The following is a 22,507-nucleotide window of genomic DNA, read 5'->3' on the forward strand; positions in this document are numbered from 1 at the left end:
ATCCTCCATCCCCAACCAAGGACGACCTGATTTTCACCGAAAATTACAATGTTTGGTAATCTGTCATCCTTCATCCACAGAACATTGTCATCGCAGTTTCTCTCATTATAGCCGTAGCTCTAGAAAGCAGAATTGATTCACACTTTTCGTACAGTCTACTGTTTGAAATACGGTCAGTCAGTCGGGTACCCAAAGCAATCCGTAGGCAATTTCTCTGGAAAACATCTGCCAAATCTTCCTCCGTTTTTCCGATCGTTCACGCTTCAGACAGAACCATACTCGATCACTGTCGTCACTGTAGCTTCCAATGTTCTAATCTTGGTTCGCAGACCTATTTTTTTGGTAACTTAATGCTTTGAAATTTTTGCACACCGACTACAATTGAAATTTCTATAATACAAATATTCAGAAACCAAGATCATTATTCACTTTTTAGCGTTGTCCATCTTTTTATATCAGATTGAATAATAAGTTCATCTTTTTCCGCATTTTCTTGGTTCTTGCTTAGTTATCGTACTAATCAACAGGATGTTTATAATCTGCCGTATTGAACCAAACCTTTGCTCGGTGAAGTAAATTTCAGACATAATAAGAGCGTTCGGAATTTTCCCCCAATTGACCCCCCCCCCGCTGAAATTCGATTCCTCCCACCCTGACTCTCAAAAGGAAAAAAATATTGTTTTTATTTTTAAACTTAGTTGTAGATATACATTTTGTTTTTTATTTAATGAATCCGTGAATTCATGCCTCTAAACTTGACAAAAGAAAAACAAACTTGCTTTACAAAAACTACAGTCCGAAATAGCAATATTTTTTGTTAAAATGCCTTGCTGAGATCACACAAAGTTCAATTTACTATTTTTTTCAACCTACACCGGGGTTAATTAAGGCTATTCGATATCTAAATGAATCACTCTATCTCATCCATTGCAAGCATTTTTAGTTTGTCTGGTCAAACTATTCAGTACTGATTGGGTGGTCTTTCCATAACTTGTATAGCTTTGACAAAAGATCTAAATAAATGACAGAAAATTAAAGGCCAATACCTACTTTCCTGAAAATCTTAGAAAAACATTTAACTTTTCCTGTTTTGTCCCAGAGATAAAGAAATTAGGATTTAATTGACCTTGCATCATTAGAAAGCATAAATGTTTCTTTTTTTTCATTGAACTTGGCAGATTTTTGTTTTCAAAATTCAGGACAGGGCAGTCACTAAGAATATTTTTGTAAACCTACTTGGAAAACATTAAAAATCAGCTCAAAAGAAGTATCATTGAATAATCGAACAGCTTTGGAAGTTTCCTGTTGTGCTATCTGCTTTGACTGAAATTTTTGCGGACAAAGGATGCACGTTATGTGTGTTGTGTTTCCGTACATTGATTAGACAAGCCTCTCGCTAGCTCTTCGAACTGTTGACGCGTTTAAGGTCCCCTATCAATTTTTACAAAAATTAATCTGGAACTCCCTATAGTGCTGGGAAAATTAACTAATGGACCCTTAGTCTTTGAGACCGTCAGCCGACGCTGAGACTCGCAAAATAAGATTTACGGTATCGAACGTCCTTAATTTAATAGTTGCTGAATACAAATTTTATACAAACAAGAGAAAATTAACCGACGTCAGAATTTTTAAGAATAATAATGACGTGATTGATATTCACTCACCCTGTCGGAAAGTCAATCACCATTTTGACAGTTTTTTTTATGGCTCTTGTGTCTTGAATTTGATTTAGCAGACAATTTAAGAAAAACGTATTAAAGGTGCTGGGAGGGGAAAATTAATTTCCCGAGTAACTTGAAACTTCTAATTCTAAGGGTAGTACCGGTAATTGAATAAAATCATCCAATCTGGTTGTGATACGATCATATGATAAATCTAGAAGAATTAAACAAACGTTTTTTTTTGTGTGAATCAGGTAGTTGTGTCTATTCATTTCCGTAGGGGGTCGGGTACACTGAATGTCATTTTACGCCTAAAATTCCTCTCACCAAGCAAAGCTCGGTCTCCTAGTACTGCTTGTTAAAGCTGATATATACAGAAAAGAGTATATGATGATACCTTTTATGTTTGCACACAAAATATCTAAACATGATATTTAGGAAAACAGTCTTCCTTTTCTCCTTCTGTCTCTCTCTTTTTTTTTTTTTTTTTCTTTTTTTTGTGTTTGTGCTGTTGCATTGGTGATTTCTCTTTTCATGATATATATATATATATATATATATATATATATATATATATATATATATATATATATATATATATATATATATATATATATATATATATATATATATATATATATATATATATATATATATACATATAGAATCCACCTTATTCCTACTTGTATCGGATAGTTCTTGCAGCATAATAATACAGTGATAGAACTCCCACAAGTAGTGCTGGTGTTCTGTGAAATGCCATTAATTTCAGTAATAATCTTTATTGTGTTGCGAGAGCAACACTTTGGTTTTGTCCCGGTTTTTTTTTTTTTTTTCCTATGCCGCCGATCTCAGCTTATTCCTGGAAACTGGTAAGGGTCTAACCTGTGCGGTTTTTACGGAAAGTGTGGACCCCAGGCTGGATTGATGAATATGACATAACATTTTGGAAAGCTCCGTAGAACTCTTGCCTGGGGCCAAAAAGGATGGTTTTTGCTTGTCCTCGAGCCAGAGCCTATGGTGTGCGAAGTGAAGTGGAGTTATATAGCCTATGTCAGAGAGGAGTATCTGAAGTTGTGCAGCCAAGCTTTCGTTTCATCAAACCATGTTTCTGCTTTCGAGTGGAAAGCTCCGTTCTAGCAGGCAAGCAGGCAGGCACCAGTTTCAAATTGAAGATGGACTAAAATCTATAAGTGTTAAATATATGCGGTAGTTCCCCGGCCCCACAGCCAATATATCTTCTTTGAGTGATAAATAGAAAAATTTACAGAAACAAAAAAGTGCGATTTTCCCACGGGTCCGAAAGTGCTGCCATCTATTGTTTCTAGCCATTTCTGTTCGTGATTTCAGCTAACTTTACCATTCTTTTTTTTCTACTTGGGATTGCAATAGAGAAATGGTATCAGATATACCTCTTAAACTTTAAAAGTTCTCTCATTGCTAAAGAAATTAGAGCTTATCCTTTGCTCCTTTCTAAATGGTGGTGTTAGAAAGTTGGCCTCCGGTAAAAAAGTCAACTTTTGAACTAAGACAGATAGAATTTTTTTTTCAATGACAATCGATAGACCTTGATGAGCTGATCAAAGTATATGTCATCCATTTTTTGTTACAAAAATTCCTTCATGACATACACCAGTTTGAAAATTTCAAGGGGTTGACAACTTCAGTGGTAAGGTACACACTTGAACCAAAAATAGGCCGATACCAATTGTGAGATATGTAGGGGACTTCCAAGCAACAGTCGATTATTAGCTTATAATCATCTTTGGCAATGAGGGGTTTGCAACTTTTGCTGATTGGTGTACCTATTATCTGTTTTTGGTGTAATTGATGGTAAGAACAACTTGGTTCCCGATTGTAAGACATGTAGGGGAGTTGTAAGTAATAATCGGCTGTTAGGCTACAATGACTTCAGCGACAAGGGGTTTGGAACTTTTGCTAGTTGGTGTACCTATTATTTGTTTCCGGTGAACTTGGATGTATATCCCGGGAGAGGGACTTGTAAGTAAGAATCGGTTGCTAGAGGAGGCTCACGAGGGGCTACAAATTTGTGCAAATTGGTACACATCTATGGAATCAGGGACCCATAAATTTCCTGTAATGACTCGCCATCCAATAATAAGCGATCCTGGATGGCGAGTCATTACAGGAAATTTATGGGTCCCTGATGGTATTTTGATCCTGAAAAGTTACAGATAGCTTTATAATACCAACTAGATTACATAAGATAATGTTCCAAGTTTCCATCCGTCACGATGTCTACGATTGAAAAGGATAAAGTTCAACCGTCTGCAAAGTGACATTTAGGGGCCTAGTAAGTAATAATCGGCTGTTAGTGTGGACCTCGGGCCGGATTGATGAATATGACATTATATTTTGGAAAGCTCCGAACGACTCTTGCCTGGGGCCAAAAAGGATGGTTTTTGCTTGTCCTCGAGCCAGAGCCTATGGTGTGCAAAGGATAAAGTTCAACTGGCTGCAAAGTCAATTTAGTCCCTTCTTCCAATATTTTTTTTTTTTTCAACCCTGAGGAATAGCCTTTGATCATCCGATTACTGATTGTGTTATTCTTTGTCTCTCACGGAAGAGGGACTTGTAAGCAAGAATGGGTTGCTAGAGGAGGTTCATGAGGGGCTACAAATTTGTGCAAATTGGTGCACATCTATGGTATTTGATCCTGAAAAGTTACGGATAGCTTTATAATACCAACTAGATTATATAAGATAATGTTCCAAGTTTCCATCCGTCACGATGTCTACGATTGAAAAGGATAAAGTTCAACTGGCTGCAAACTCAATTTAGTCCCTTTTTCCGATATTCTTTTGCTGTTGTTTTTTCAACGCTAAAGAATTTGATCATGTGATTACTGATTGTGTTCTTCTTTGAATATGCCGTTTTGAAAGCTTTGATAGTTTTGACAACTTCAGCATTTAACCGATAGCGAAGAAACAAAACCAAAGTGTTGCTCTCGCAACACTTTAATCGGCAAAGCCGGACAAAGGTTGCCGCAACACTTCACGTTGCCCAGGCAACGTAGGTCTAGTTACATTTATGTCAATTCTTCTTTCAGAGCTGGTTAAAAAAAATATACAGAAAAGCGAAAACAACGAGAGGTCAGCATATTATTATAGGTATAGGCTATTCTATAAAAATTAAATAAAGAAACGATTTTTTGTCTACAGAAACTAAGGAGCAATACTGAAACTCAAAATGAACAGAAATTATTTCGCATACGAAGGGGTTGCCCCACTCCTCAAAGTCTTTTTCTTCAAGCCAAAGTTTTAAGTGCTTTAAAAATCGGGACAAACAGTCAAACTTTAGCTTATACAACAAGGTATTGAGGAGGGTGGCAAACCCTTCATACACAGAATAATTTCTGTTCATTTTGGGTCTTATTGTTGCTCCTTGCTTTCCGTTAGTGTATTTTTTTATTTAACTTCTAAATATTTTTCGAACAATGCCGATAATTCTTTCTCACTGTATGAAAAACTCTCTTCCCTTACGAAAAAATTTTCCGTGGGAAATTTCTTCAGCGAAAATACACCCCACCTTCTTAAATTTCCTTCTGGACCATTCTATCCTTGCTGAGAATTGCCCCCCTCCACTCCGCAAAATTTCTAGCAGACGATTCAGCCTGCAAAATTATCCTTAGCATACTTTCATTTGAAAAAAAAAACTTTAAGCTCTAATTGTTTTTCTGATCGCTTCGGAAATCCCCCCTTCCATGAATATTTTTTTCCCGGAAACCAAAACACGCTGAAAAATTTCTCCCAGAAAATTTCTACATGCAAAATTGAGTTGGCAAAGAGAAAATAAGACAAACAAACAAAAAATCGTATAGGAATCCTGTCAAATTCTCCCAGTGCCAAATTTCCCAGGAAACTTCACCCATGTAAATTTCCATCCCCACTGAAAATGGTCCCCATTGAATTCCACAACAAGAACCTCTCCCCCCGCCCCCGAAAATTGTCTGTATACTTCCCAATAACGAATAATATATGTAAACAATGGGCATATTGTATCAAACAGTTTGTGGTAACGAACTTTAGTAAGGAGCGACCCGGCTCAATGGTGACCGAAACTCTAAAAAAATAAATTTTCATACCGATAGTTACATCAAAAGAATCGCATTTTAGTGCTGATATTACATATATAAGTTTCATCAAGTTTAGTCTTACCCATCAAAAGTTACGTGCCAGAGAAAATTTGCCTTATTTTAGAAAATAGGGGGAACCCCCCTAAGAGTAATACAATCATAACGAAAATAACACCACCAGATTTAGCGTATTAGAGAACCCTATTGTAGAAGTTTCAAGCTCCTATCCACAAAAATGTGAATTTCGCATTTTTTGCCAGAAGACAGATCACGGATGCGTGTTTATTTGGTTTTTTTTTTGTTTTTTTGTTGTTTTTTACCAGGGGTCATCGCATCGACATAGTGGTCTTAGAATGTCGCAAGAGGGCTCATTCTAACGAAAATTAAGAGTTCTAGTACCCTTTTTAAGTGACCAAAAAATTGGAGGGCATCTAGGACCCCTCCCACGCTCATTTTTCCCCCAAAGTCACCTGATCAAAATTCTGAGATAGCCATTTTAATCATTATAGGCAAAGAACCTAATAACTATATCTTTTGGGACGACTTATTCCCCACAATCCCCGTGGGAGGGGCTGCAACTTACGAACTTTGACCGTTGTTTAAATATACTAATGGCTACTGGGAAGTGTACAGACGTTTTTGAGGGATTTTTTGGTTGGGGGGGGAGAAGTTGAGGGGGGATTCGTGGGAGGAACTTTCCTTGGAGGAATTTGTCATGGCGGAAGAGAACTTCAATAAAGGGGGCGCAGGACTTTCTAACATTATTTATGAAAACAATGAAAAAATAAATGTTATAAGTTTTTTCAACTGAAAGTAAGGAGCAGCATTAAAACTTAAAAAGAACAGAAATTATTACGCATATGAGGGGTTCACCTCCTCGTAATACCTCGCTCTTAACGCTAAAGTATTTTTAGCAATTTCAAGTATTTATTCTACGGCCTTTGTGATTCAGGGGTCATTCTTAAGGAATTGGGACAAAATTCATATTTTAGTGCAAAGAGCGAGGTATTGACGAGGGGGTGAACCCCCTCATATACGTAATAAAAATATACGAATATAGAAGCTCGTTACGTAAGTTAATTCGTAAGTTACTTATATTTTTTACTAATGAAAACGTTCGTAAAAAAATTAAAAGTTCCTCTTTCCTTTTTAAGCAATCAAAAAATTGGAGGGCAACTGGGCCTCCTCCCCCGCTCCTTTTTCGCAAAATCTTTCGATTGAAACTATAAGAAAGCCATTTAGCCAAAAAAATTAATATGCAAATTTCGTTTTAATTATTTATGTGCGGAGAGCCAAAATCAAAATATGCATTAATTCAAAAACGTTCAGAAATTAAATAGAAAAAACTAGTTTTTTTAACTGGAAGTAAGGAGCAACATTGAAACTTAAAACAAAAATTATTAAAGAAATCACTCCTTATATGAAAGGGGCTTTTCCTCCTCAACGCCCCGCTCTTTACGCTACAGTTTTTTACTGTCTTAAAAAATAGAGTTAAGAGAAAGAGTCAAACTTTAGCGCAAAGAGCGGGGTATTGAGGAGGAAAAGTCCCTTTCACATACGGAGTAATTTCTGTTCGTTTTAAGTTTCAATGACGCTCCTTACTTTCAGTTAAAAAAAACTTTTTTTTTTAATTTAATAACTTAAAGACCTGTCCCCAGGAGCTGCGTGGTGTCGTGTTAAATCTAATTGTATAGATTTTGAACCTTTCAACTATGCTGAACAAAATGACTCTCAAAATTGTGATCGAACGGAAGATTGACCCCATTGATTTCCACAACAAGCACCCCTCCCTCCGAAACCCATTAAATTCAACATGATCAAACCCCATGGAAAATTGTCCCCATTGAATTCCACAACAAGCACCCCTTCCCCCGGAGATTTTCTATATACTTCCCAATAACGCATACTATATTAAACAATGGACATATTTTATAACTTAAAGACCTGCCCCCAGGAGCTGCGTGGTGTCATGTTAAATCTAATGGTATAGTTTTTGAACCTTTCAACTGTGTTAAACAGAACGACTATCTCAAAATTGTGATCGAACGATTTTGGAGAAAAAAAGGGACGTTTGAGGGGGGCTAGTTGCCCTACATTTTTTGGTCACAAAGGAGGGCGCTAAAAATTTTAATTTTTGTTCAAATGAACCCTCTCCCAATGCTCTAGGACCGTTTTCCTACAGTCACCTATGGAAAAAAAACAAATAACACACATTCGTGATTTTTCTTCTAGCAAAAATACAAAATTCAACATTTATTTCAGATAGGAAAGCTCGTAATGTTGAACCTCGGCAGTAGGGTTCTCAGATAGACTGAATATAATAGTTTAATTTTTGTTAATACTAGGGGATGTTTCTTCCCTCTTTTGAAACTAAGGCAAATTTTTGCATTCATAGCCTTTTATGGGTAACACTAAGCTTAGTAAATTTTATATATATTTGGAATCAACATAATAAGCCGATTGTAAATCTATCTATATTGAAATTCCGTTTTTAAGAATTTCGGTTACTCTTGAGCCGTGTCGCTCCGTTCTTACAGTTCATTACCACAATTACCCGTAGGGGTTTCTAACTGAATAACCTATATAATTCTAATTGAATAACCCATAGGGGGTCTAAGGTTAATTTAAAGTGTTGTTAAAGTAGGTTGTCTTAATCATGAAATTTCGGAAGTTTAACTACGTCCCGGGAAGTTAAATGTTTGTAGGTTCCAGGATGAAAATTCGAAAAAAAATTCAAGGAACTGTTGGATACTAAACTTGAGAGTTTAAAATTTGGAAATTCGGAAAATGGATGGAATAATTTTAGAAAAACAATTTGTGAAGTTGCTGATGGTGTCTTAGGGAAGAAAGTTAAGACTGCAGCTAGGATTATTAGTGAAAAGACTTAATGCTTAATAGAGAGTAGAAGGGATTTGTACAAGAGTTATCTGAGTGATAGATCTATGAAAACAAAAGGAATGTAAAGAAAGTGGAGAAAGCATTAAAATATGAACCAAGGAGATGTGAAGGAAAGGACATTGATAAAATTACCGTGGATATGGAAGATGCAGCTAGACGGCATAATAGTAAAATATTATACTGGCATGTTAATAAATTGAGAGGGAGAAGTCAATCCGGACTAGTCCCAGTTAAAGATAGGAATGGGACCACAATTAGTGATAAGGAAAGAGTTAAAGAGAGACGGGTGGGAAATTTTGAGAATGTGCTAAACCGAGAAACAGTTGCAGGAAAAGATATAGATGAAAATGAAAAAGTTTGTGATACCTTAGATGTGAAGGAAGATTTGTTTTCGGAGAAAGAACTAGCGACAGTACTAAAAGGATTAAAAAATAATGAGGCTCCAGGTGCTGATAGTGTGATAAATAGGTTCCTTAAATATGGTTGCTCTGAGGTTAGAAATAAGCTACTGAAGATTATGAACATGATTTTTGAAAAAGGCTAAGTACCTACTGATTTTAGGAAAACGTTATTTAAACCAATATGTAAGAAAGGTGACAAGAGCGAGTGTCTTAATTATCGAGGCATTAGTCTCGTTTTTTTAGGTAGCAAATTACTTAGTAATAAGATACTTTTTAGACTGAGAGATGCTGTAGACAAAGTTATAAGAGAAGAATGGTGCGGTTTTAGAAAAGGTAGAGGATGTGTCGACCAAGTTTTCACTCTTAGGTTAATAATTTAGAACTGCCTTCGTTGTCCGACACATTTGGTCCTCAGTTTTATAGATCACAGCTATACTTCTATCACAGCTATATAGGCCTAATTGGAAAAATGGAGAGTTCAATTTTATGTCAATTACGTATTTTGTAGATAGTGACTTTAGGGTTTTCATCACTGTTGAATTACGCTGTACAATATTCATCTCGATTGCGCCCTTTTTTGGGGAGCTAACCTCTAATTTTAAAATCTTTCAGATTTTAGGGTGGCAATAGCATTTGACGAGCAGCTTTAAAATCCTACATATTTACATATTTAGATTCAACATGCAATACATTTAGCTTTTAAATATGTTCCAGTGAAGACTTCTGTTTTTTACAATTTTGGTTACTATTGACAACTGTTATTCTTTACTTACAGTTTGTTTTTACGAACTGTTAGATTTGTGGAGCGGCATATCAAATACCTTTAAGTACCTGGCGCTGTGAATATAAAGGAAAAATCTAAGGCTCTCTTAAGTTTGAGGGGGGCTACGACTCCCTCCTCAACCCTCCCTTTTAACGGTCAAGTTAAATATTCATGTAACGATCTACAAGAATGATAACCGTCATGAAAAATGCACCCTTCAATATTTCTCGGGAAATATCAAATTTGAATTATAAGGTTTTCAAAGCGAGGTCTTCGAAAATATATTTATTTACGTGGATGCCCCATGGTTGCCCATACTTTGGGCTAGGGGGCAATGCCCCCCATGGCTACTCTTTGTGGTACGATAGTCGGTTTGCGATACAAAACAGCAGAAAACGTCACTGTGGGGTGATAAAATCACTTTTACTACTTAAAAAGAGCAGTGGATCTTCCAATTTTGGTTTGAATGAGGCCTCTCTCAATATTCTAGAACCATTTGTCCGATAAGATAGCTCGTAGATAAAAATCCATCAACAATAAAAGTAAACACGCATCTGTGAATTACTTTCTTAGGAAAAAACGCAATATTGCATATTTTTTTGACAGGGACTTGAAACCTCTATAATGAGGTTATCTGATAAGCTGAAGTCGACAATGAAACTTTCATCAAGATCACTCCTTTTTTTGGTTGTTTCCCCCTCTTTCGAAAATCAAGCAATATTGTTCGGTAGGATTAGCACGAGTCACCCCTTATTTACAGTTCGCTACCAGGAACTGCTTAATTTTGGTGCTCATTGAGCCTTGAGCATGATTATATCTGATATGGTGCGAAATCAGATGTTTCAAAGGCGGTATATTCGCAGAATTGCAAATGTTGAACTTATCAGGAAGTTTAATGGACTATTATTATTTTTTTTTTTTTTTTTTTTACTTAATTGTATCCTGTGTGATTTATTCGATTGAATCATGAATCTACGCTCAATGTCGTGAAAATCCACTAGATTTAGGAAAAAATCACTAGTTGTAAAATGAAAATCACTATAAATTACCAGACAGAAAAAATTATTTAGCAACATGAAAAATCACCAGAAATAGTGATAAATCGCTATGGGTGGTAACCCTGGAGCCACCCCTTATTTACAGTTTGGTACCAGGAACTGCTTAATTTTGGTGCTCATTGAGCCTAGACCATGATCAACCTGTAGATAGTTTACACTGGCGCATATTTTTAATAGACTAAATCGAGTTATCGATTAAAATGTAAATTCTATATTTCGATTGTAATTGAAATAGGACTCTGTTGCACAATCTCATGGGGCAAAATGTTTGTTTGAATCATTTTTTAATACCAGGTCAATATAACATCTGCTCGTTTTCTCCCTAGTGTAGCACAAGGTGCTCATTGACGAGCAGCTTTAAAATATATATATTTGCATATCTAGAATCATTATACAACACATTTTGTATAATGTTTTTTTTTCCTTTTGTTTTTTTTAGAGTTTTGGTTACTATTGATCAGTCTAACTATTCATTTGCAGTTTGTTACTAAGAACAGTTTGATCTAAGGCTTCCTTAAATTTGAGGGATGCTACTGCTCCCTCCTCAACCCTCCGTTTTTACATTCAAATTAAATACTTACATAACGATTCTTCAAGAATGGTAATCATCCATGAAAAATACATCCTTCAATGTTTCAATTTTTCAATCCTTCATTTCGAAGGTTTTCAAGGCGAGATCTTCGAGCAAATTTTTATTTTCGCAGATGTCCCCACGGTTGGTGGTACTTGTGGCCAGGGGACAATGCTCCCCTTCGCATGGTTGCTCTTTGGGGCACAATCGTTTGTTTGCGGTACAAAACAGCTGAAAACGCCACTTTGGGGTGGCAGAAATCCCTTTTGCTTTTTAAAAAGAACACTGGATCTTTCAATTTTGGATTAAATAAGCTCTGTCTCAGTATTCTGGGACCATTCGAAATGGTAACTCCTAGAAAAAACAACAACAGATAAATACGCGTCTGCGATTTCTCTACTTAGGAAAAAATGCCACATTATATATTTTTTTTCTTAGAAAGGGCTTGAAACCTCTAAAGTGGGGTTCTCTAAAAAGCTGAATTTCATAGTGCAACTTTCGTCATGATCAATCTTTTTTGGGTATTATCCACTTTTGCAAAAATCAAGCAAAACTTCTTTGTAGGACTAGCACGAGTCACCCCTGTATTTACAGTTTGCTACCAGGAACTGCTTAATTTTGGTGCTCATTGGGCCTCGAAAATACTTAACATGTAGATAGTTTGTATCTGTATGTATTTATAATAGAGTCAATCAATTTATCGGTTAAAAATATAAATTTCATATTCCGGTTGTGATTGAAATAGGATTCCACTGCACATATCTCATGTAGCAAAATGATTGTTTGAATCATTTTTTTTAAAACCAGTTCAATGTAACATCTGCTCGTTTTCTTTCTATTGTAGCACTAGGAAAACTTTTTCGCTTCATTACGTATTAATGCATAAACAGACTATTTCTAGAAATTGTTTCTTTTAATATCTGAATATTGTCATAGATAAAGAGATTGTATCTGTCACTATTGGTATAATTTAGCTTTGTTTTACATGGAAAAAAATTGAAGTTCAGATATACTTTTTTATGCTTTTATTTAACATAATAAACAAAAATATAAATTATTACAAATATAAACCACTACGCCAGGGGAAAAAATTAATTTTGCTAACACAGCAATAGGTTACATAAATATTCCTAGCAACATCCTAAACTAATAAAAAGAGAAAAAAAAAACAATTACCCTCTCCCACACATCTCCTGGGCTACAGCCACCATTGAAATACTACTCCAGCCATCCCCAAATCTTCCATACACTCATCCCTCCAGCCCTACAACCCATTCTTGACCCCCCCCCCCCCAAAAAAAAAAGAATTACTAAATTCCCAAGAAATACTCTTTTAATATAATTTTAAACAGTGGGCACGAGCCTTCCTACATTCAGTAAGTGGAAATAAAATTAACAATGGTGTCCTCGACAAAGACATGGAATAGCTTCTCTCAACTGATATTTCTGCTTTAGATAGTGCAGCTTATGGATCGAATTGAACAAATTGGTTTGTCGAAAGAAGAATATTTTCATTTGAAGGCTATTGCTCTGGTCAATTGCAATTGTATTGTTGAAGAGCCAGGAAGACTTCAAGATGTGAAAGATTCTTTGGTTCTTTCTTTATTTGACCTCGTCGCAGCAGTGAGGTATGTGTCTTCCGTGTGTGATTCTTTACTTTTTAGTATTTTCAATTTAGTATTTTTGTTTTAAATTCTACTTTAATCAAAACTGATAAGATTTTTTCGTGAGAGAGGGAGCACTCATTTGCCCTTTATTAATCAAAATAAGAATCTTTTATCAATATTTTCAATATTTGTTGTAGGTCGAGGGCTAAGATGTTTGCTTTTTGTTGGATTGCATTATCTTCAAACCTGTCCATCCGTGATGATGATCCACGGCTATTTATTTCTACACTAATTAGGGAGCGATAGCTTAAGTCATGCCCCCCTCTCTAATGTGCAAATATATAGCCCATATTTTTTCTAAAGTATTATATTTTCATTGTGTTTTGATATTTTTCATTCGGATTAACCAAACTTCAATTCTTTACTTCATTATTTTCCAACCTGCCCACCCAAACTACACGTTGTCTCAAAGGCAACTACGAACCACTGTATACAAATGAAAAACTGTACTGAATGAAAGCACAGTAGCCACAGGACCGAGTGAAAAGCCACTTTTGGCTTTTCAAAAGTGACTTTTTAGTCACTTTTGCAGAGGCGTTTTTACCTCGTAGGGTGTAGGGGAGACAGGCCATTATTGGGACGAAAAAGGTATTACATTACATTACAATTAGATTAAAACACTTATTTTTAGTATTATTTTTTCCTAACACTAAATGGCGAGTGTCCTAGTCTTATTCCTTTATATCAATAATACTGGACTCGTAAGTGGCTGTGTGGAATGATGTTTAATTAATACTAGACGAAATAGACCGTTTTGTAGACTTTTTGTCTAGCAAGTCCACTTTTTGTGGGACAATATTTTAGATTTTACCCGACTGACTGACTGTATCTCAAACAGTAAGCTGTTCGAAAAATGCTGTTCATTCCCACTTTCTAGGGCTATAATGAGAAAAAGTGTGAAACGGCTAGAACACGTTCTGCGGATGAAGGATGACAGATTATCAAAGATTTTCCTTCTCGGCCAACCGTCTAGGGCCGAACGAAAAGCAGGTTGTCCTTGAATGGGGTATGAGGATGTCGTAAGAAAATGTTTAAGGGAAATTAGAACTTCATTAGAAGTGTAAAGAGATCTGAAAGGAGCATGCGCAGCTGTGTTGGCCTCAGGTGGCTGAGTGCTACTGTAAGATGTTAGTAGTAATAGTCGTAGTAGTATTATCTCACTTCCCCTCTTGTTAAGTTTTCCTCTTCTTGGTCTGTGTTAAGATTTTTTTTTCCACAAATGATAACAGTAGGCTATTTAAACGGAATTACAAAAAGCTTACGTTTCAGACATGTTTGTGCGTTTATGACGTGTTCTAACGTTACTTCATAGCAGGTAGGGGATACCGTCCAAAAAAGTTTCAGCGCAGTTCATACATAATTTGTATGTCAAAATCCTTGAGTGAAAAATGTGTTGTTTGTTCTAAAAAGTTCAAAAACTTATTTTAGTGAAAACTTTATGTGAAATTTTGAAATCCGAAGTCACGTCATTTTATTTTGTGTCTGATCGTGTTCTCTATCAAAATTTAAGATTGCACCTCTAAAATGCACTTACGAACATTGTAGACTGGCAATCGTATGTGACTCGGGGGGGGGGGGTCACTAAATAAAAAAAAGGATCCAAAAATAGCAATATAAACAGGATCCAACGATCCAACGAAAAAATATAAACAGTTTGAACTGTAATGAAACTAAAATGTGTTTATAGTAACTTGGGTATTGGGAAAACCTAAGATAAGACAAATGAAGCAACCACCTTAGGTTTAATGCTTCGAAAATCATCTTATTTCCTATTATAAGTTAAACTTCACACTTGATTTTGAATGAGCCAGTTCCTTTACGTTCAGTATACAGTATATCGTCAATATATTCTTTGGGGGAGTGTTTTAACTCAAAATGTTTACACGAGTACCAGACAGTGTGTTAACCATTGAGGGGAGCCGAGGAAAAAGATACATCCTGAAATGTCAAAAATAATGAAGATGTACAGAAACCTTGTTCTGAGGGGAGCCGAGGAAAAGAGATACATCCTGAAATGGTAAAAACAATGAAGATGTACAGAATCCTTGTTTTGATTATTAATGACCTTTTGCCTTTTATAGTTAGCCTTTCTCATAGTTAGACATCCCTCTCGTACATTCTCAGGAACCGCTCAAAAATTGGAATTGTCACTACAGTCCTGGATCTGTACTGCCACAATCTCTGCTTTAATGAACTTACCGTATCCTCGTAGAAATGATTAGAAATTTTTTTTATTGATTTAATTGGGACTTGTTCCTTTTTCATATATGCGTTATCATTTTATTCTGAATCTGTTTCGTAGGACAATTCTATCAAAGTTAATCTGAGAGGTTAAGATGTAAGCACTTTTACCGTGTTTTTACAATTAATTTCTTCTGTAAGTTGTTTATCGGTAACGGTAAGGGAAGTGCCAGCGACACTAAAAAGAGAGACAAGATAGATACGGGTGAAGGGAAAGTCGTAGCCGCTCTTTGCAGTAAAGTCTGTAAGAGCGCGTGGTGGAAAAGGAAATGATCCGTGGGAATCAAACAGTTCTTGGTAACGAACTGTAGTAAGGAGCGATCCGGCTCAATAGTAACCAAAACTCTAAAAAATTGAATTTTGATATCAATAGCTACATCAAAAGAATTGCATTTTAATGCTGATTTTAAATATATAAGTTTCATCAAGTTTATTCTTACCCATCAAAAGTTACGAGCCTGAGAAAATTTGCCTTATTTAGGAAAATAGGGGGAAACACCCCCTAAAAGTCATAGGATCTTAACGAAAATGACACCATCAGATTCAGCGTATCAGAGAACCCTACTGTTTCAAGCTCAAGCTCCTACCTACAAAAATGTGGAATTTTGTATTTTTTGCCAGAAGACAAATCACTGGTGCGTGTTTATTTGTTTGTTTTTTTTTTCCCAGGGGTCATCGTATCGACCAAGTGGTCCTAGAATGTCGCAAGAGGGCTCATTCTAACGGAAATGAAAAGTTCTAGTGCCCTTTTTAAGTGACCAAAAAAATTGGAGGGCATCTAGGCTCCCTCCCACGCTCATTTTTTTCCCAAAGTCAACGGATCAAAATTTTGAGATAGCCATTTTGTTCAAAATAGTCGAAAGCCATAATAACTATGTCTTTGGGGATGATTTACTCCCCCACAGTCCCTGGGAGAGGGGCTGCAAGTTACAAACTTCGACCAGTGTTTACATATAATAATGGTAATTGGGAAGTGTACAGACGTTTTCAGGGGGATTTTTCTGGTTTGGGGGTAGGGTTGAGGGGAGGGGGCTATGTGGGAGGATCTTTCCTTGGAGAAATATATCATGGGGGAAGAAAAATTCAATAAAAAGGGCGTAGGGCGCAGGACTAATCTGGTCACGTTAGAAAAAAACGTCAAATTCAGAGCTTAATATACAATGCTGGGTGTTCGGAGCCTCTCTATTATGGAGTATAATTTGAAAATAACACAACTATACGAGCGATAAAACATATATACCACAACCATAACTCAACTAACGAAAGAACTGCTAAGAGATAACACAACTATAAAGCGAAAACAGGTGAAAACTAACGGGAAAATAAACGAACTAAGAGGTGGAAGGGGCCCAGAGAAAAAATATAATCCTTTTCCAATTTTGAGCCTAACTTCCGCAAAGGAGTAATAATGTCAGAAGCCCCGAAATACCGAATTATTTTCTTTTTCCTATAAGACCGGGGTAAATGAAACAGAAACTTACAATAGCGGAAATATAATATACACAATTCAGCCAGATCTCGTCTTTTTTTCAGAATAGGTGAAATACCAGATAGGAAAAGTATTGAATGGTCGCAAAAACTAGTGTATAGCGATGCAAGCGCTTTTCGATAATTAAACAAAAAAAACAAGTTTTTTTAACTGCAAGTAAGGAGCGACAGTAAAACTTAAAACGAACAGAAATTACTCCGTATATGAAAGGGGCTTTTCCTCCTCAACACCCCACTCTTTACGCTAAAGTTTGACTTTTTCTCTTAACTCTACATTTTAAAACAGTAATAAACAGTAATAGAAACGTTAGTTAAAAACTAAAAGTTATAGTTGCCTTTTTATGTAACCGAAAAATTGGAGGGCAACTAGGCCTCCTTCCCCACCCCTTATTTCTTAAAATCGTCTGATCAAAGCTAAGAGAAAGCAATTTAGCCAAAAAAGGAATTAATATGCAAATTTCATTTTAATAATCTGTTAATCTGATTCAATACAAAAAATTCAATAAATTTGGACAAGTCCTATGGTGGAGAGCCAAAATCAAATATGCATTAATTCAAAAACGTTCAGAAATTAAATGAAAAAAACTAGTTTTTTTAACTGTAAGTAAGGAGCGACATTAAAACTTAAAACGAACAGAAATTATTCAGTATATGAAATGGGTTGTCCGCTCTTCAACGTCTCGCTCTTTACGCTAAAGTTTGACTCTTTGCCACAATTCTACTTTTTAAAACAATTAAAAGCTTTAGCGTAAAGAGCGAGACGTTGAAGAGCGGACAACCCATTTCACATACTGAATAATTTCTGTTCGTTTTAAGTTTTAATGTCACTCCTTACTTACAGTTAAAAAAACTAGTTTTTTTCATTTAATTTAAAACAGAAGCGTTTATAGTTTGTTTTGAGGAGAATCTTGCATCACTATGTAAGTGTTAGGAACTAGAAGTCTTCAAAGAAGTCTTTAAAGTAAAGAAGCAATGTGTTTGAGGTTTTTAAGTTAAGAAATAAGAAGTCTAAGTATTTAAAATGTAATAACTATTAGAAATATATAGATAAGTATTATTATTGCTATGGAATTTTTTAAATCTTTCTATCACCACGAATCACCGGTCTGCTCAAATAATCTTCGACTCTATACATTCATGTCTACAAATTTTATACTACAGTACTATGTGGAGTGATAAGACTGCTCTCTTATCCTTTTTTTCTTTATTTTCCTTCCACAAATGAGATAACTTTTCGTAATTAAGTAATGAGCCTTCTCTGTTAACTATTTTTTCGTTTATCTCTCTCCAATGTCCAAAGATAAGATTATCTTTTAGAATCAATTAATAGACCTGATTTTTTTATTACTTTTCTTTTCGTAAACGAGGTAACCTTCTGCTATTAAGCAATTTACATTGGTGGTTCACTCAAAGTTTTTTCAAACAGTTCGTGGTAACGAACTGTAGTAATGGCTCAATAGTAACCGAAACTCTAAAAAATGGAGGTTTGATACCAATAGTTACATCAAAAGAATCGTATTTTAATGCTGATTTTAAATATATAAGTTTCATCAAGTTTAGTACCCATCAAAAGTTACGAGCCTGAGAAAAATTTCCTTATTTTAGAAAATAGGAGGATCCATGTGAAAATCCTAACGAAAATCGCACCATCACATTCAGCGTAGAAAACCCCACTGTAGAAGTTCCAAGCTCTTGTCTACAAAAATGTGGATATTGGTATTTTTTGCCAGAAGACCGATCACGGGTGCGTGTTTATTAGGTTTTTTTTCTTTTTCCCAGGGGTCATCGTATCGACCCAGTGGTCCTAGAATGTTGCAAGAGGGCTCATTCTAACGGTAATTAAAATTTCTAGTGCCCTTTTTAATTGACCAAAAAACTGGAGGGCATCTAGGCCCCCTCCCACGCTTATTTTTCCCCAATGTCACCGGATCAAAATTCTGATATAGTCATTTTATTCATCATAGTCGAAAAACCTAATAACTATTACTTTGGAGACGACTTACTCCCCCATAGTCCCCGTGGGAGGGGCTACAAGCTACAAACTTTGACCAGTGTTTGCATATATTTATGGTTATTTGGAAGCGTAAAGATGTTTTTAGTGGGATTTTTTGTTTGTTTTTTTTTTTGGGGGGGTGTGAGTTGACGGGGGTTACGTTTGAGGATCTTTCCATGGAGGAATTTGCTATGGGGGAAGAGAATTTCAATGAAGGGAGCGCAGGATTCTCTAGCATTATTTAAACAATGAAGACAATGAAAATATAAATATGAAAAGTTTTTTCAACTGAAAGTATGGAGCAGCGTTAAAACTTAAAACGAACAGAAATTATTACATATATGAGGGGCTCACCTCCTCGTAATACCTTGCTCTTTACTCTAAAGTATTTTTAGTAATTTCAACTATTTATTCTACGGCCTTTGTGATTCAGGGGTCATTCTTAAGGAATTGGGGCAACATTTAAGCTTTGTTGTAATGAGCAAGGCATTGTCGAGGGAGTGGAACCCCCTCATATACATAATAAAAACATACGAATATAGAAGTTCGTTACGCAAGTTAATTCGTAAGTTACGTATATTTTTTACAAATGAAAACGTTCGTAACAATTAAAAGTTTTAGTTGCATTTTTAAGTAATCAAAAATTGGTGGGCAACTAGGCCTCTTACCCCGCTCCTTTTTTCTTAAAATTTTCCGATTAAAACTATGAGAAAGCCGTATAGCCTAAATTAAATAATATGCAAATTTCGTTTTAATTATTTATGTGCGGAGAGCCAGAGTTAAAACATGCATTAATTCAAAAACGTTCAGAAATTAAATAAAAAAAAGTTTTTATAACTGAAAGTAAGGAGCGACGTTAAAACTTAAAACGAACAGAAATTACTCCGTATATGTAAGTGGCTTTTCCTCCTCTATGCCCCGCTCTTTACGCTAAAGTTTTTTACTGTTTTAAAAAGTAGAGTTAAGAGAAAGAGTCAAACTTCAGCGTAAAGAGCGGGGTTTTGAGGAGGAAAAGCCACTTACATATACGGAGTAATTTCTGTTCGTTTTAAGTTTTAATGTCGCTCCTTACTTTCAGTTATAAAAACTTGTTTTTTTTTTTATTTATTATTGGTAAGGAACTTGAGACTCGGAACAAAGCTTTTGCGGAAGCCTCAAAACTGACGATGATACGTTTACCAGCTTCTTTTGTCTCTAGTGGAAATGAACAAGTTATGGAAATTATAGTTTGATATGAATCTAACTAAATATTTAGTTGAATGAGTGGTTAAGTTCCTTAACAATTATTTGGTTTTGCAGTTTATTGCAGCCTAAGGTTTGTACCTTTCGTATCCGATAATAAGTAAAGTATCTGGTGATCGAACACGGTGTCCCATGGTACCCAAACCCCTGTCTCGTAGTACCTGCCTAACTGTTACTCTGGGATAAAGGGCCTTCTAAAAAACTGATCATCAGAGCCTTCAGTAAAGTTAGAAAAATCTGAATGAATCTCGGTGATAGACAAGTGATTCTACTATAGATTGATGTCTGAAGCAAGACAATCTGACCGTGATTTTCAAGGTGATGATTCCCGTGATTCTCCTTTCGAGGAGAAAAATGTATTTGTTTTAGTCTAGAGAAAATTCCAAAAAATGTAGATTTCAATGGAAATACCAAGAAAACGTATTTTTTTTTTAATGTAGGGGGCCAAAAATCTAGGGGGAAAGTCCCCCTTGATTGACGCTCCTTCTAATAAGTGGTGTCCAACAATGTGTAATAATACCCTCTACCTCTCTCTCCTGGAATAAATTCATAATGCGACCCCACTGGAAATACATAGTATTATGGAAAGTGAGTTTTTTCCTCATTTCGGCTGCGGTTTTCTTTCGATGTATTGATTTTCTGCTATTCATTTTCTTATTGTTTCGTTTCCGCAAGCGATAGAGTTTAGGACGAAATTCAATTTTATAGAATGATTATGAGATTCTTTTTGAGAAGAGAAATGTGTTGTCGCTTAGGAAACAAAATTCTTGTTGCTAGTCTAAATTAGGTCAGAAAAGAAGAAATACTAGCACTTTTATTTGTTTCGAAGATGTTGAACGTAGTTTTAAGGAGAGTATTCATGTTAATTGATGCAAAGGAACGATTTGACAAGTGTTTAAACGTTTGAGGGGCCATTTTTTCGATTAAGACATATCAACTTAAAACATTTGCTATGTAAAACCGAAAATCTTCAAATTTTCGTTTTTTTTTTTACATATTATAAATTTTAAGCAGGGTATTTGACCTTCTTCCTAGATATAAAAAGCCATACCACAGTCGGGGCCCATTTTCACGGGGATAAGAGCTGGATAGAAGTCAACCATTCACGTGAAACAGTGCTCTTGCGATGAATTCAGTCACGAAAAGTATGTTATGCTTCCATTCTCCTCTCGTCCATCTTTTGTGGAACATGGAGAAAAGTTTTAGTTCAACTCTGCCTTGACACCATAGTAGACCCGGATGGAGAAATCCACTTTTTTTTTACCGAATAGTTGTTTTTGCAAGCATATGATGTAAATAAGAGCTCAACTGCCATCATCGTGAAAATGTGCGCTTAGAAACGAGTTTAAAGTCCTAATCAGACATTAACGAAAACAACAGCCCCTTGCCTGACCCCCCACAAATATTACAAATATTATGGGAGCTGGCCCTCCTTCCATGGTCCAAACCCCCTCCCCTAAAAAAAACTAATTAAAAATATTTTATTCCGAAGATCACGGGAGCTGACCCCTGGCCCTCTCCCCACGGTCCAGCCGACCCACACACACACACACACACACACACACACACACACAAACAAAGAAAAACATGTTAGCGGTATTTTGCCAAAACAGACACCTTGTTTTTCCCGAAATATATCTGATAGGAATTTTGAGATGACCACTTGTTTTCGGAAAAACTCCGAAAAAGGCTCATTCGATTGGAAATTGAAAGGGCTAGTGCCATTTTTAATAGTCAAAAGTGATTGGAGGGCAACAAGTCCCTACCTGCACACCCATCAATATCCAAAACACATCTAATAAAAATTTTGGAATAGCTATTTTGTTTTGCGTAGTTTAGAGGTCTGGAAATTATGTCATTGAGGATCACAACCCCCCTACAGCCCTCAGTGCCAAGTTTGTAAGTTATGCTCCGAGGGCATATATGGTTTTTATGGAAAGGGTGGTCGTATAAGTTCCGGAGGGGGCTCATTCATATGGAAATCAAATGCTCTAGTGCCCTTGTTAATAGTCAAAGTGATCGGGGGCAGGTACCCTCCCCCTCACCTCCTGCATATCGTATTCAGCAAATGCATCCAACATAAATTTTATGATAGGTATTTGTTCAAAAATAGTCCAAAGGTTTTATAATTCCCCAGAGTCCGGGGGAAAGTTAATGGAGGGAAATCAGCCCCTCCGCTCCCCCAAGCCTATCATTCCCCAAAACACATCCGATCGAAATTTTAAGAGAGCTATTTTGCTCAGCATTGTTGAGTGGCCCAGTAATTATGTCTTTAGGGATGTCAACCTCCCCACAGTCCTCAGGAGAAGGACAGTTAAGTTAGGCAATCTATTCATTGTTTACACATAGTATATGTTATTGAGAATGGAATGCATGTTTGAACTTCACTTTCGAAGAAGACGAAGGGCATTCAGGCAAGCTTCGTGCA

The 22,507-nt window shown here is 36.0% G+C and overlaps 1 protein-coding gene across 1 annotated transcript in view; it reads left to right on the forward strand.

The window, feature by feature from the left end:
- LOC136029409 (steroid hormone receptor ERR2-like) overlaps positions 1-22,507 on the forward strand; it is a gene marked incomplete at its 5' end in the record, with an annotated part of 141,863 nt that overhangs the window by 115,671 nt on the left and 3,685 nt on the right. Inside the window, 1 exon segment of the mRNA XM_065707776.1 lies at positions 12,904-13,076. Coding sequence (XP_065563848.1) covers positions 12,904-13,076 — 173 coding nt within the window.

The sequence above is a fragment of the Artemia franciscana genome, chromosome 7 (genome assembly GCF_032884065.1).
Source record: "Artemia franciscana chromosome 7, ASM3288406v1, whole genome shotgun sequence".
NCBI classification, from domain to species: Eukaryota; Metazoa; Arthropoda; class Branchiopoda; order Anostraca; family Artemiidae; genus Artemia; species Artemia franciscana.